General features: G+C 40.7%; 1 protein-coding gene across 2 annotated transcripts in view; it reads right to left on the bottom strand.

The window, feature by feature from the left end:
* The window catches only part of ZNF106 (zinc finger protein 106), a 61,370-nt gene that overhangs the window by 31,577 nt on the left and 14,350 nt on the right, over window positions 1-15,443 (bottom strand). For both annotated transcript variants that reach the window (XM_047766590.1, XM_047766591.1), the window contains exons 2-3: window positions 10,651-10,736; window positions 3,175-3,236 (exon numbers count right to left, since the gene is read on the bottom strand). In XM_047766590.1, the coding sequence (XP_047622546.1) occupies window positions 3,175-3,236; window positions 10,651-10,704 (116 nt within the window). In that variant the 5' untranslated portion in view covers window positions 10,705-10,736. The remainder of the gene's footprint in view (window positions 1-3,174; window positions 3,237-10,650; window positions 10,737-15,443) is intronic.

Here is a 15,443-nt window from a genome sequence, read left to right as displayed (position 1 = left end):
ACACACAATAAGCATTCATGCTTCCACATAGGGTGTTTGGGAAACCACATGTTTTTAAAAGTCAGTAGCAAATTAAATAATATTTTAATGATGCTATGTTCCAATTCTTTTTTATCGGAGCTATAGCTGCCGGCCTACACCACAGCCACAGCAACATGGGGTCTGAGCCATGTCTGCTATCTATACCACAGCTCACGGCAAAGCCAGACCCTTAACCCACTGAGCAAAGCCAGGAATCGAACCTGCATCCTCATGGATACTAGTCGGATTTGTTTCTGCTGCATCACAACGGGAACTCCCAATTCTTTATCAAATAACCAGTGAAAACACTACTTTGCATAAATATATGAAGTAATTGTTGACAAAAAAGTATTACTTCACTTCTTGACTAATAAAGGCAATAATTTTTCTCAGAACTTTTAACAGAGAGCCCAAATTAGCTTCATCCTGTTACCACGCAATTTCCTCTCATGTGCGAAAGGCAAAGCCTTCAGATATTCTATCCATAAGCTCTTCCTTATTAAGCTTGCTCTAACTATACCACAACAGCTGGTGGATAAATTAAGGTTTGTTCCCTTTTAATAGCATCGATCTGTAGAAACTACTTACAGGCCATAGATCTGAACAAACACATTAGGAAAAAATAGGGAAATGCTTCAGATGGCCACAACTGTGAACCAAATAAGGTAAGTAAGTTACTTTCCAATCAAGCTTGCATTTAAAACCTAAAATACGCTCTCTAAATTTCTTAACCAGATCACAACCAAAAAGTATAGTGATACAAATAAAAGCCAAACAGAAAGCCTTAACATGAGAAAATCAGTAATTAAACATGAAGTCCAGAGGAAATAATCACAAACTGAGGACAGGAAGAAGAAAGATAATGGCTGATAACTATTTGTCCCTTTGGTACAAATTACTGATGACTGTCATGACAATAAATGTTCCAAGTCAGTAAATGATTTGAGATTTTTATCCTTTTTTTTTTTTTTGTCTTTTTGCCTTTTCTAGGGTTGCTCCCACAGCATATGGAGGTTCCCAGGCTAGGGGCCTAATCGGAGTTGTAGCCGCCGGTATATGCCCACAGCCGCAGCAACGATGGGATCCGAGCTGCGTCTGCAACTTACACCACAGCTCACAGCAATGCCGGATCCTCAACCCACTAAGCAAGGCGAGGGATCAAACCCGCAACCTCATGGTTCCCAGTCGGATTCGTTAACCACTGAGCCACGACGGGAACTCCTTGTCTTTTTTTTATATATAGTTCTGCCAGTTGTTTTCCTAGCCACCTGCTTGGCTTCTCCCTTATAATTTGTTAAAGGCCAAGAAAACTGACAGCACTGTATCTAAAATATGAGGAAATAAGTGCTTTCCTCTAAATAAAATGAGTTTGGGTGCAAAGGCTGACATTGTCAGCTCAGAGGCTTCTAACGCTTATTCCTTGATTATTTAACTATGCTGCAGGAGTTCCTCTATAGTGCAGAGGGTTGAGGATATAGAACTGTTGTGGGTTTCATCCCCACCCTGAGAACTGCGACATGCCACAGAAGCAGCCAAAACAAAAAGAAAAGAAAACCATAAAGACTATGTATGCTCCAAATAAATGAAAACAGTAGACAAACTCTCCATTACACAGTTAAGTTGATGAGTGGAAGAGAGGAGAAATAAGTTCCAGAACAAAACATACATGGCATGTGCTTCAGTTATGTTAATAAGATGAAACAAAATGTGTGAGTGTATATAAAAATATAAATTTATGTATACACACAAAAAAGAGATTTGGGTAGCTTATACACCAACCTGTTGATTTTCCTCTAAGAGAGGAATAAAATAAGATGCAGTGGGAGGGTAGAAGTGAAAGGACCTCTACTTTTTTGTTACTTTTTATGATTCTGTGTAACTATGAACATGAATCTTAAGTTATCAAAATTTATTTTCTTAATGTTTTAAATAGCTGATTAGTGATCTATGAATAAAATAAGGCATTAGTTTTAGAATAAAATGGGCTTCTCTCCTAATGACTAGATTTACTGACCTCATTTGTTTTGTTTAATTTTATAATATAGTACAGGTCAGTAAGTAGTCCAGGAAAGGTAAATTCCAGAAGAAAGTCTGTTGGAAATAGGATCAAGTAATTAAGATAATCCACAAATAAGTAATCAAGGATTGACCATATTTCACAGATTTTAAATGATAATAAGTTAAAAATCGTGTGTGTGTATATATATATATATATACACATATCATATATATACACACACACACATACAGTATAAGGGCTCTCCACACAAAATCTCAGTAAAGCCTCTTTTACACAGTTGCCAAGGCCTAACCTTCACAGAGTTAAGACCACTGAAAAATTCCACTAATATGCTAAACAGGTGCCTAAAGGTTAATCACATATTAATTTGCCCACACAACCTAAAACTGTATTATTTAAAATACAAATAATGTCAAATGGCTTAGGCTGGTACCCTGACCAAGCCTTGTAACCATTATTCATGGACTAAGGTATAAATTCCTAATTTCAGTTTACCAAAGTTTCTCTGTTCCACATGCTCAAAATTTCAAATTCACACGTCTAAAACATCAAAAGAGGAAACTTAATTGGAAAAAAAAATATGGAATATACATCCTGCTACATTTAATTTTTTAAGGTGCTAATTTATTAGATTTTCTTAAACTTTTCGAACATTAATTCACAAAGTAACATTCTTAAATACTCAAGGTTTATATATCAATTTTATTTACAGTAATGAGATTCAATGCTATTTAGCAGACTTTGGACTTCTTAGACAATTCCGGCAGCAGTAAAGGTTTATGGCATGCAATAATCTGAACAAAGCTGAGACAATAATATGAAATGTCTTAGATGCAAGGCTGGTGTGTCCGAATGAAATGGTTTACTAATGAGAGAACTAGCTCATCCCAACCCACCTTTGTGGTAATCTATTTGCTAGAACTGTGAATTCTGCACATTTGAGATGCACAAAGATTTATCCCTTTTCAATGGAAAAAAAAGACCTACTGTACTTGTTAGTACTTCCAAAAGATAGTTCTATGCCATTAAACAGTATTAACTTATGACGGATTACTATACAATAAGCTGACAGGCACAAGCAGCCCTCAGACCCCCCACACCCACAAGTTTATGGAAGACAGCCGTTCCCATACCTGCCCTTCAGGTTTTCAAGTTCCCTGTGATGCAACATGCTCCGCATGTGTTCATCCATCTCCTTCAAAATTAAAGAAAGCAGATTAAGGGGATTGCTTTGAGGAAAAAAATTCCTCTGTCCTATTCTATCAACAATTGGGGCTCAAGCTCCTTGAGTCTAAAGAGTTTTTTGCGGTTACTCTTCTCAACTCAATACTGAAATCAGTCATTAATTATTTAGCTATGCTTTTGACATACTTCATTTTTTAGTAAAGGAATTAAGAAAGACCTCTGGGAGTTCCCGTCGTGGCTCAGTGGTTAATGAATCCGACTAGGAACCAAGAGGTTGCAGGTTCCATCCCCGGCCTTGCTCAGTGGGTTAACAATCCGGCGTTGCCGTGAGCTGTGGTGTAGGTTGCAGACGCGGCTCGGATCCCGCGTTGCTGTGGCTCTGGCGTAGGCTGGTGGCTACAGCTCCGATTAGACCCCTAGCCTGGGAATCTCCATATGCCGCAGGAGCGGCCCAAGAAATAGCAAAAAGACCAAAAAAAAAAAAAAAAAATGGGAGTTCTATCATGGCTCAGCAGAAACAAAGCCAACTAGTATCCGTGAGGATGCCAGTTCAATCCCTGGGCTCACTCAGTGGGTTAAGGATCCAGCAGTGCCGTAAGCTGCGGTATAGGTCACAGACATGGCTCAGATCTGGCATTGCTGTGGTTGAGGCATAGGCCAGCAGCTGCAGCTTCAGTTTGACCCCTAGCCTGGGAACCTCCATATGCTGCACACACAGCCCTAAAAAGCAAAACAACAACAACCAACCTGAAATCACATAACTTTTCGACTACTTGGCTATTTTTCTCCATACTCTTTCCTCACTCAACTGCGAGTTTCTCAAGATTAAGTTACAACTATCATCCATGTCTTGGCCATGCCTGACATACAGTTATTAATATCTGTTTAATAAAGAGATGGCTATATCAATTCTAGACAGAAGTTACAGATATAACAAACTTTTTCGGGAGTTTCCGTCGTGGCGCAGCAGAAACGAATCTGACTAGGAACCATGAGGTTGTGGGTTCGATCCATGGCCTCGCTCAGTGAGTTAAGGATCCAGCATTGCCATGAGCTGTGGTAGAGGTCACAGATGTGGCTCAGATCTGGCGTTGCTGTGGCTGTAGCGTAGGCCAGCAGCAACAGCTCCAATTAGACCCCTAGCCTGGGAACCTCTATATGCCAAAAAAGACACACACACACACACACACACACACACACACACACACACACACAACCCAAAAAACACAAAATTTTTCTATGGCAGATCAAGAAGTTTTTAAAAAATGCTTTGAACACAGCAGTTCAATCACACCTGCACCTTCACTGCCCATTCCCCCTCCCCACACCAATGACTTGTTTGGTTCCAATGAAAATTTGTTTTCAAACTTCTAATGAAAAGTTTGAAAATGGACTGCATTCTCTCCTCCCTCCACCCCATCCTTGGTGGGAAAGAAAAAAATCTGCAGAAAGAGCTTCCACTTAAAAGTGAAAGTGGAGTTCCCTTGTGGGGTTAAAGGTGTGCTAAAGCTTGGGTTGCTTCCAGCCCCGGGAAATTCCACACGCCAAGGCCAAAAACAAGGTGCAAGTGTGCCACACATATACACACACACCTCAAAAAACTCAAAAAGTTGTAAATATCTCTTTTTGACACCAACGTACATAGACCAGTATGCCATAGAGAATGGTTACATAATTGCTGAGTATTACTATTAACTGCACCCTGTGTGCTAAGTGCCCCAAATATTTTCGCATTTGAACCACAAAACACTGCTAAGGGAGTAGTACTGACATCATAAGGCCACAAGGAGAAACTAACTTGTTTATTCACTAAATATTTATCAAGTGCTTATTAGGTGTCAAGTACAGAGTTAGACATTGAAGGGAAAATATTCAGTCCTACCCTCTCAGAGTCAGTGATAATCCAGTGATGAAACAAGACTAAACTCTAGCAGATCTGATATCAAAACCAACATTTCAAACACTGTGTAACATTGCAACATTTACTGCACTGAGACTTTATTATATACAGTTCATTTGTTAAAAAGAATACAACAACCTATTCTTTAAATTGTCTAGGAGTTCCCTTGTGGCACAGCAGGTTAAGGATCAAGCATTATCACTGCAGCTGCTTGGGTAGCTGCTGTGGTGTAGGTTTGATCCCTGGCCCAGGAATTTTCACACACCATGGTCCCATGGTCGCAGCAAAAAACAAACAAACAAACAAGTTATCTACACACAGCATGATACACAGTGTTACGATTCAAAACACTTCCCTTAAACGGTAATTATATTGAGGATGAGCATCCTTTCCTTCCCATCTCTACAAATGCTTCATCCAGAGGGAAAAGCTTTGCATGTGACCCCTTTTAGCTACAACTGATCGGCTATTAACCGAATGAACACTGAGGTGAAAACTGAATTGAATTAGTGACAGGATATAGAATGAAAAAAATCCATGAACAATATACAACACCTGCTCAAATCCCTATGCTTCCTATTGTTTAGTTTTCGTTCCTTGTTGTTCAGTTTTTCCTTGGATTATTTTTAATGTATGCAAAATCTCCTTTTTCTTTGAGCTAAGTTTAGGTGGGTTCTGTTTCGTGCAGTGAAGCCATTCTTAACCAGAACAGCATTAACTGAAATGAATGATTTTTCTCTCATTAAAAAAAAAAAAAAAAACACCTAATTCTAGGAGTTCCTGTCATGGCAAAGCAGAAACATATCTGACTAGGAACCATGAGATTGTGGGTTCAATCCCTGGCCTCTCTCATTGGGTTAAGGATCTGGTCTTGCCATGAGCTGTGGTGTAGGCCGAAGACGGCTCAGATTCTGCGTTGCTGTGGCTCTGACATAGGCCGGTGACTATAGGTCCGCTTCAACCCCTAGCTTGGGAACCTCCATATGCCGCGGGTAGGCCCTAAAAAGGACAAAAGACAAAAAAAAGATGAATTTTATATTCTATTTCAGTAAAGATGTTATCATTCAAAACTAGTTTTGTTTAGAGTTTCTGTGTAGTGGCTCAGCAGTTAACGAACCCACTAGTATCTTTGAGGACTCGGGTTCAATCCTGGCCTTGCTCAGTGGATTAAGGATCTGGTGTTGCCATGAGCTGTGGTATAGGTCAAAGATGCAGCTCAGATCTAGTGTTGCTGTGGTTGTGGTGTAGGCCAGCAGCTACAGCTCCGATTCGACCCTTAGCCTAGAAACTTCCATATGAGGCAGGTACAGTCCTAAAAAGACAAAACAAAACAAAACAAAAAAACTAGTTTTGTTTGTTTGTTTTTTACTGCTGCACCTATGACATCTGGAACTCCAGCTAAGGCCTATACCACAGCTTGCAGCAACACCAGATCCTTAACCCACTAAGCAAGGCCAGAGATCAAACCTACATCCACACAGAGACAATGTCTGGTTCTTAACCCACTGAGCTACAATGGGAACTCCCAAAACTAGTTTTAATTTTTTTTGTTATTTTTGTTTTTCTAGAGCTGCACTGTAACACATGGAAGTTCCCAGGCTAGGGGTTGAAATTGGAGCTGCAGCTGCTGGTCTACCACAACCACAGCAAAACCAGATCTGAGTCACATCTGTGACCTTCAACACAGCTCAGGGCAATGCCAGATCCTTAACCCATTGAGCGAGGCTAGGAATTGAACTTGCATCCTCATGGATCCTTGTTGGGTTTGTTGCCACTGAGTCATAATGGGAACTCTCCAAAACTACTGTGTTTTTGTTTTCGTTTTTTTAGGGCTGCACCCATGACTCATGGAGGCTGCCCAGGCTAGGGGTCAAATCAGAGCTGTAGCTGCTGGCCTACGCCACAGCCATAGCAACTCGGGATCCCAGCCTCGTCTGCAACCTACACCACAGCTCACAGCAACGCTGGAGCCTCAACCCACTGAGTGAGGCGAGAGATCAAACCTGCACCTTCATGGATACTAGTCAGATTCCTTTCCACATCCAAAACTAGTTTTAATGAGACATTTGATTGTCTAAAACACTTTATTAAGCTTTTTCTAAATTTACATGTGAAATCTCACCCATTCCGTTTCAAGAAATGAATGCAAATAATGAGATAACTGAGTTTTTAAAGTAACTGAGAAAGATTCACAGGCACAGCCCCAAGTGCATACCTACTCAGTTACAAAGTACCTTATACTAGTATTATGGGGTTTTTTTGGTTTTTTTGTTTGTTTTTTTCTTTTTTCTTTTTTTTTGTCTCTTGTCTTTTTAGAGCCATACTCCGCAGGATATGGAGGTTCCCAGGCTAGGGGTCTAATCAGAGCTATTGCCGCTGGCCTACGCCAGAGCCACAGCAACGCGGGATACAAGCTGTGTCTGCGACCTACACCACAGCTCACAGCAACGCTGCATCCTTAACCCACTGAGTGAGGCCAGGGATCGAAGCCGAAACCTCAAGGTTCCTAGTTGGATTTGTTTCCGCTGTGCCACGAAGGGAACTCCTATGAGCATTACGTTTTTAAAAGGAGGGGGAAGAAGGGGGAAAAAAAAGATTTGGGATTGAACAAATTTGGCAAAGACTAAGTAACACAAAAAAAGTTTTTAGGAGTTCCCGTAGTGGCTCAGTGGTTAATGAATTTGACTAGTATAAATGAGGATGCAGGTTCAATACCTGGTCCTGCTCAGTGAGTTAAGGATCTGGCATTGCCATGTGCCCATGAGCTGTGGTATAGGTTACAGACGTGGCTCAGATCCCGAGTTGCTGTGGCTGTGGGGTAGGCTGGTAGCTACAGCTCTGATTTGACCCCTAGCCTGGGAACCTCCATGTGCTGCGGGTACCACCTTAAAAAGACAAAAGACCAAAAAAAAAAAGTTTTTAAAATATTTTTAGACTCCAGGTCTTCTCAGACTTTCAAAATTTAATAAGCATCAGGATACTCGGGGATATAATATACAGCTATCCTTGACCCTTTCTTCCTCCGTAGTATATTTGAAAAAACTAGGGTTATAGTAGTAAGGAAAATTAGAGGAAAGCACTGCTTTAACGTAAGTTTTTCCCAGTCTTATCTAAAAATAAGTATCAGAGTTTATCCCTTTTAATTAACCCATTCTGTTAATTTCTTAGACCATATCTTAATACCTAAATCACGCCATTCCTTTGCTTAGAAAAGATGAAACATGTTTTAACACAGAATAGAAGAAATCCCAGAGCTCCCATCATGGCTCAGCGGTAATGAACCCAACTAATATCTATGAAGACTCAGGTTCAATCGCTGACCTTGCTCAGTGCATTAAGGATCTGGCATTGCAGTGAGTTGTATAGGTTGCAGACATGGCTCAGATCCTAAGTTTCTGTGGCTGTGGTGTAGGCTGACAGCTACAGCTCGGATTTGACCCATAGCCTGGGAACCTCCACATTCAGCGAGCGTGGTCTGAAAAAAAAAAAAAAAAAAAAGACAAAAGACAGAGTAGAAGAAATGCAAAAAAAAAAAATACTTAAAATGGCATAACTATGAGACTAACAAGATAGGCTGGATACTCTATACAATTCTGACAATATGTCTCTGAGTATCTGCCTATCTACCTCACACCTCAATTTCCTATTTCTTATCTGAGAGTAGCCATAAGGAATTTTTATTTATTTTATTTATTTATTTTCTATTTTTTGTCTTTTTAGGGCCGCACCTGTGGCATATGGAGGTTCCCAGGCTAGGGATCCAACCGGAGCTACAGCCACTGGCCTATACCACAGCCATAGCAACACGAGATCCAAGCCAAGACTGCAAACTACACCACAGCTCACGGCATTGCCGGATCCCCAACCCACCGAGTGAGGCCAGGGATCGAACCTGCATCCTCATAGGTGCTAGTCAGATTCATTTCCAATGAGCCATGATGGGCACGCAAGGAATTTTTATTGAAAATCTGCATAAACCCTGCCTAAATTTTTAAAACTCAAAGAGTAGTTCTTTTACTTTTGTAAAAGGCAGCAGGTATATTCTAAACATAATTTAAAAATCTTAACTGATTTTTCCATCACTAATAGGAAAAAAATTCTTTACCCTAGCCTAACAGATGGATCATAATCAAATCCCTCAGTCTGGCAGGCAACACTCTTTATCAGCTGTCTTCATTTAAATTACAATTAAGTTGCAGTCCTACTATTCTCAAGATCAAACTGTTTTAATCAGATAAGCTGTCTTTTTTTTTTTTTTTCTTTTTAGGGCCATTCATGTGGCATATGGAGGTTCCTAGGCTAGGAATCCCACCAGAGCTGCAGTTGCCAGCCACAGCCACAACCACAGCAACGCAGGAACCCAGTGGTGTCCGTGACCCATATTACAGCTCACAGCAATGCTGGATCCTTAACCCACTGAGCAAGGCCAGGGATCAAACCCACATCCTCATGGATACTAATCAGATTCATTACTGCTGAGCCATGACGGGAACTCCTCAGATAAGCCTTCTTACCAACCCTTAGAACTGTTATACTCCATTCTACTTCTGTATCTTTGTACATATTTTTCTCCCACCTAAAACGTCTCTGCTCAGAGTTCCCATTGTGGCTCAGTGGTAACGAACCCGACTAGTATCTACGAGGACGAGGGTTTCGATCCCTGGCCTCACTCAGTGGGTTAAAGATCCAGCAATGCCATGAGCTGCAGTGTAGGTCACAGATGCAGCTTGGATCCCGTGTTGCTATGGTGTAGGACACACTGGACCCCTAGCCTAGGAACTTCCATATGCTGCTGAGGTGGCCCTAAAAAGCAAAAAAATAAAATAAAATATCTCTTCTCCACTGCCTTTAAACCATTTTACTCCCAAACATCTTTCAAGATTCCCTCAGAATTCCCTAGCTAAACTTGCTCATGATAGTCTTCCCAATTCTCTGAATTTCCAATGACAAGAACATCTTAAAAGCACAGGAAAAATATTGCTCAGTATTTAACCTAGAAGCACTACTTTGAAAAGAAGGATATTAAAAAAAAAAAAAGCAAAACTGTTAAGACCAATTGCAGCCAATTTCCATAAAGCATTGGAAAATTCTTTTGGTGCAAAAAACATGTTTTTTCTTTGAGCAACATCCCCACCTTGTGGATGTCTAAGGATATAGCTAATATCATTGCCACTGCTGCACTTTTCATAAGCACATACAGAAAGAGAATGCCGCCACCTATCAGTTGCCTTAGCTAATCAGAAAGTTGTTATCATCTCAACCCGAATTTTAATTTATTTCCTCTATAACTGGTTACTAACTAAATTTCTCTTTATCTTACTTTTGAGTAGCCTCAAATTCTGGGTAGAGGTTTAATGATACAGTTACTGGCTTCATGAGAAAGTAATGAGAAAGAAATCAATGAAATGAGACTAAGGTTTACAAAAGAAGCATAAACAGGATGTTAAAATCTTTCACCCATCCACAAATTTTGTCTCTGACAAAATGTCATAAAAGCCTCAGATTCTCCCTCTTCTATTATTACCTTTTTTGAGCTGTACACAGTGTTGCACAATATGCATTTTCGTTCTCGTACCATAGTGACCAGATCTGAAGCACTCAACTTCACACCTGCAATGAGGAAGTAACATTTAGTAACCTTTTCTTCCCAGATGTCTTCTTAGATTCCTCTTAACATAGCCCCAAACACAAGCCCTGCATCTCCCTCACCCCTACCCTCCTCCTCCCCCAGTCCTCCCATCTTGGTAAATGAAAATTCCAATTTTCCAAATACCTAGGACAAAATCTTTGGGAGTCATCCTTGATCCCCACTTTCTCACCCCATATTGACCACCATCAGCAAATCCCACCAGTCCCACCTTGAAGTATATCTAAAACCACCCGTCACTGCTTAGCACCTCTATCATCTTATATGGCAACAACCTACTGACTTGACTCTACTTCCACTCTTGTCTATCCTCTCATGGTCTGTTCTCAAATTAGCAGCCAAAGATTCTCAGAATAGGATTCTCTTAAAATTTAAGTCCGATCATTTCACTCCTCTGCTCAGAATATTCCAATAGATTCCCATCTCACCTACAGAAAATCCAAAGCCAGAGTTCCCTTCGTGGCTCAGCAGAAATGAATCTGACTAGCATCCATGAGGATGCAGGTCTGATTCCTGGCCTTGCTCAGTGGGTTAAGGGTCTGGCGTTTCCGTGAGCTGTGGTGTAGATAGCAAACATGGCTCAGATCCTGAGTTACGGTGGCTGTGGTGTAGGCCAGCAGCTGTAGCCTTGATTCGACCCCTAGCCTGGGAACCTCCATATGCCTAGGGTACGGCCCTAAAAAGACCAAAAAAAAAAAAAAACCAAAGCCCTTCTCCATGATCTGTTTCTCTCCCTCTGACTCCATACCCTATTACTCTCCCTGTACTGCCCCATTCACCACATTGCCCTCCTTGCTATTCCTTGACCCTACCAGGGATTCTCCCACCTTAGAGCCTCTTTCCTATCTCTCCGCCTGGAATATTCTTCCTTAAGATGTGCTTGTGGTTCTCATGACTCACTATCTAATGTTTTGTTTTAGTTTTGGTTTCTTTATGGTCACACCCATGGCAAACAAGTTCCCAAGCCAGTGACTGAATCAAAGTCGCAGCTGCGACCTGCACCGCATTCTTAATCTACTGTGCCACAATGGGAACTCCTCACTCTCTCGTGTTGCCTCACTGGGGAGGCCTTCCCTAACCTCCTATAGAATAACCATATTTCCTGCCCCCATTTCTTCTACTCCCCTATTAGGCTGCTTGAGTTTTTACTTTCTAATAAGCACTTTGATAAAGAGTTTCCATAGACAGCCACAACATTATCTCCCAACCCACATGCTCTACTCCAATATGACACTGTCACCTCCACCCATCAAAAGGTAGAGCCTGTTTTCTCTCCTCATGAACTGTTTTGACCAAAACAATGCAATCAGAAATGGCAATGGAATTTCTGAGGCTGAGCCTTAAAAAATCTGCAGCTTTTAGAGTTCCCTGGTGGCTCAATGGGTTAAGGATGCAGCACTGCCACCATTGTGGCATGCGTTTGATCCCTGGCTCAGGAACCTCTGCATGCTGTGGGTGTGGCAAAAAAAAAAAAAAAAAGCAGTAAATAAGCAAAATTAAAAAAAGGAAAGTCTGCACCTTTTACCTTTGCACACTTAGAACACTCCCTCTTAGAACCCAGCCACATGGAAAGGCCAAGAGGAAAAAAACAGGTCCTAGCTAAGCACCCAAACAACAACTAGCACCATATGACAGCCATATTGAGTGAGTAGGTCACATTGGGTGTTCCAGGTTCAGCTGCCAATGAGGGATTCCAAGTGAGACAAGCTGAAGAACCATGCAAGGAGGCCCTTTCAAGCCATAGAATTTTAAGACTCAATAGCTATTTTAAGCCAGTAAATTTTAGAATAGCTTGTTAAACAACAAGAGATATCTGAAACAAGCATCCTTTACTACCTGATGTAATATATATTTGTTATTCTATTTCCCACAATTAAATACTGGGGTCTGGATTAAGACCAGAGGTTCTCTATTCTATAAGCACTAACATACTTTCCTCCTATATCCTGCAAGGATGCCCTACATGAGAATTTAATTGTACTCCCCAAGTAGAATTATTTTCCCTCCACACATATAACACCAAACTCTAACAGATTTAACTGCTTTATGGCCTGGGTTTATTCCTTAGGGGACTTAACATTGTGAGGTAATGAAATTATAAGCTACACTGTTTTAATCTATAACCCCTAGACAACATAGCAGAAGGACCAATGAGAAAGAGGCCTAAGATTCTCTATTTCTCTTGTCACTGAGCAGTTTTCTTGCTATTGCAACCCAGTCCATACCACTAATGAATGTCTGAAATAACTATTCAATAACGAAGAATGAAACACCAAAACAAGATGGTAAGGTAAAATTTTGGACATTTGAGAAAGCTGAATGTCAACTAATAAAACAAGGAAATGCACCTTTATAGATAGGTATAGTATTATTCATGCTGCCAGTATTACCACTAAATAATACTATCCTGGAGTTCCCGTCGTGGTTCAGTGGTTAACGAATCTGACTAGGAACCATGAGGTTGCAGGTTTCAGCCCTGGCCTTGCTCAGTGGGTTAAAGATCTGGCGTTGCTGTGAGCTGTGGTGTAGGTTGCAGACGCAGCTCGGATCCTGAGTTGCTGTGGCTCTGGTGTAGGCCAATGGCTACAGCTCCAATTAGACCCCTAGCCTGGGAACCTCCATGTGCCGAGGGAGTGGCCCTAGAAAAGGCAAAAAGGCAAAAAGACAAAAAAAAAAAAAAGGCGAATCAAAACCATAACTGCTAGCAAAGTAATCAAAAAAGACCTTGTGGAGTTCCCGTCGTGGCGCAGTGGTTAACGAATCCGACTAGAAACCATGAGGTTGCGGGTTCGGTCCCTGCCCTTGCTCAGTGGGTTAATGATCCGGCGTTGCCGTGAGCTGTGCTGTAGATTGCAGACGTGGCTCGGATCCCACGTTGCTGTGGCTCTGGCGTAGGCCGGTGGCTACAGCTTCGATTCAAGCTGGGAACCTCCATATGCGGTGGGAGCGGCCCAAGAAACAGCAACAACAACAACAACAACAACAACAACAACAAAAAAGACAAAAGACAAAAAAAAAAGACCTTGTATTTACAAATAATGAGCTGGTATGATTCCAGCTAAAACTTTAATTTCTAGGTGAATGATTTCCATTAAGCTTTCTGAAATACTGAAATTAGCTCTCAGCCTTCTATTTGGGAAGCACTGCTCTCTTTATAAGTCTTAACAAGGATGAAAAGTCAAGAAAATGAAACTATCCAGCTCTGTAACCTCAAAGTGCTTGAGAGATTACATTATACAAGTCAAGTAAACATAACATAACATACGACACTGCTGACCTCACTTTATTAACCATCTTACATTTTTTTCCCATATCACTTAATTTTTTTTTAGGTTTTTAGTTCTATTATAGTTGATTTACATTGTTCTGTCAATTTCTGCTGTACAGCAAAGTGACCCAGTCATACATACATACACATACATTCTTTTTCTCACATTATCCTCCATCATGTTCCATTGCAAGTGACTAGATATAGATCCCTGTGCTTTACAGCAGGACCTCATTGCTTATCCACTCAAAATGCAATAGTTTGGATCTGCTAACCCCAAACTCCCTGTCAGTCCCACTCTCTCCCCCTCCGACTCGACAACCGCAAGTCTGTTCTCCAAGACCATGAGTTTGTTTCTTTTCTGTAGAAAGGTTCATTTGTGTGCCATAGATTCCAGATATAAGTGATATCATATGGTACTTGTCTTTCTCTTTCTGCCTTACTTAGTATGAGTCTCTAGTTCCATCAATGTTGCTGCAAATTGCATTATTTTGTTCTTTTTAATGGCTGAGTAGTATTCCATTGCCATATCATTTAAATATGATACCAATTATCAAATATCTCTCCAAATAACTATAAGTATCTGTGATATTTATTGATGTCTAAAAAATCCTATAGTAAATACTTTTTCTCAACATCTTAATTACTATTCCTGTTAGTGCAATTATCATTCCTATAGGCAGATGTATACTACTGATTCTTTTCTTTCAGATTTTCATATTAGTCACCAAACACTGACAGATTTCGATTTTTTTTTTGCTTTTTTTTTTCCTATTTTTGGGTTTTTTTGCTTTTTAGGGCCACTCTCGAGGCATAGGGAGATTCCCAGGCTAAGGATCAAATCCATACGCCACAGTCACAGCAACATCAGATCTGAGCCACGTCTGCAACCTATACCACAGCTTTTGGCAACAATGGATCCCAGACCCACTGAGCAAGGCCAGGGATGGAACCTGAATCCTTATGGATATCAGTCAGCTTCATTTCTACTGCACCACAGCGGGAAGCCCCTAATTTTTAAATTTTTATTTACTCTTCAGTGTGATAAACCTCCATGATTTGTACCAATTCTTCTCCCTTCACCCGACTGCTCTACTCACTAAAGTCTCCTGTCTTGACTTCTGTCCCCAATATATGAGCAAGTTCTAAACCCAAGTAGTACATCAGAATCACCTGTATAGCTTATTAATAAAAAGAAACAGTGGTGTGTAGGCAGAGTATAGAATCTCCAGACACTCCATTTTGTACATCATCATGCTCTCCCCAACCTAATATAAGGGTAGCCACTCAAAGTGACAAACTGATCAGCAAGACTGCCTTTCAAGTTACCACTGTCTTATAACACTATGGTCTATCTCAAACATCAGTGTTAGAATATTTCTCTAAATATTTAGGTAACCCA

Source organism: Phacochoerus africanus, chromosome 2 (assembly GCF_016906955.1).
Source record: "Phacochoerus africanus isolate WHEZ1 chromosome 2, ROS_Pafr_v1, whole genome shotgun sequence".
Classification (NCBI taxonomy): Eukaryota; Metazoa; Chordata; class Mammalia; order Artiodactyla; family Suidae; genus Phacochoerus; species Phacochoerus africanus.
This window is presented reverse-complemented; position numbering and strand designations above follow the sequence as displayed.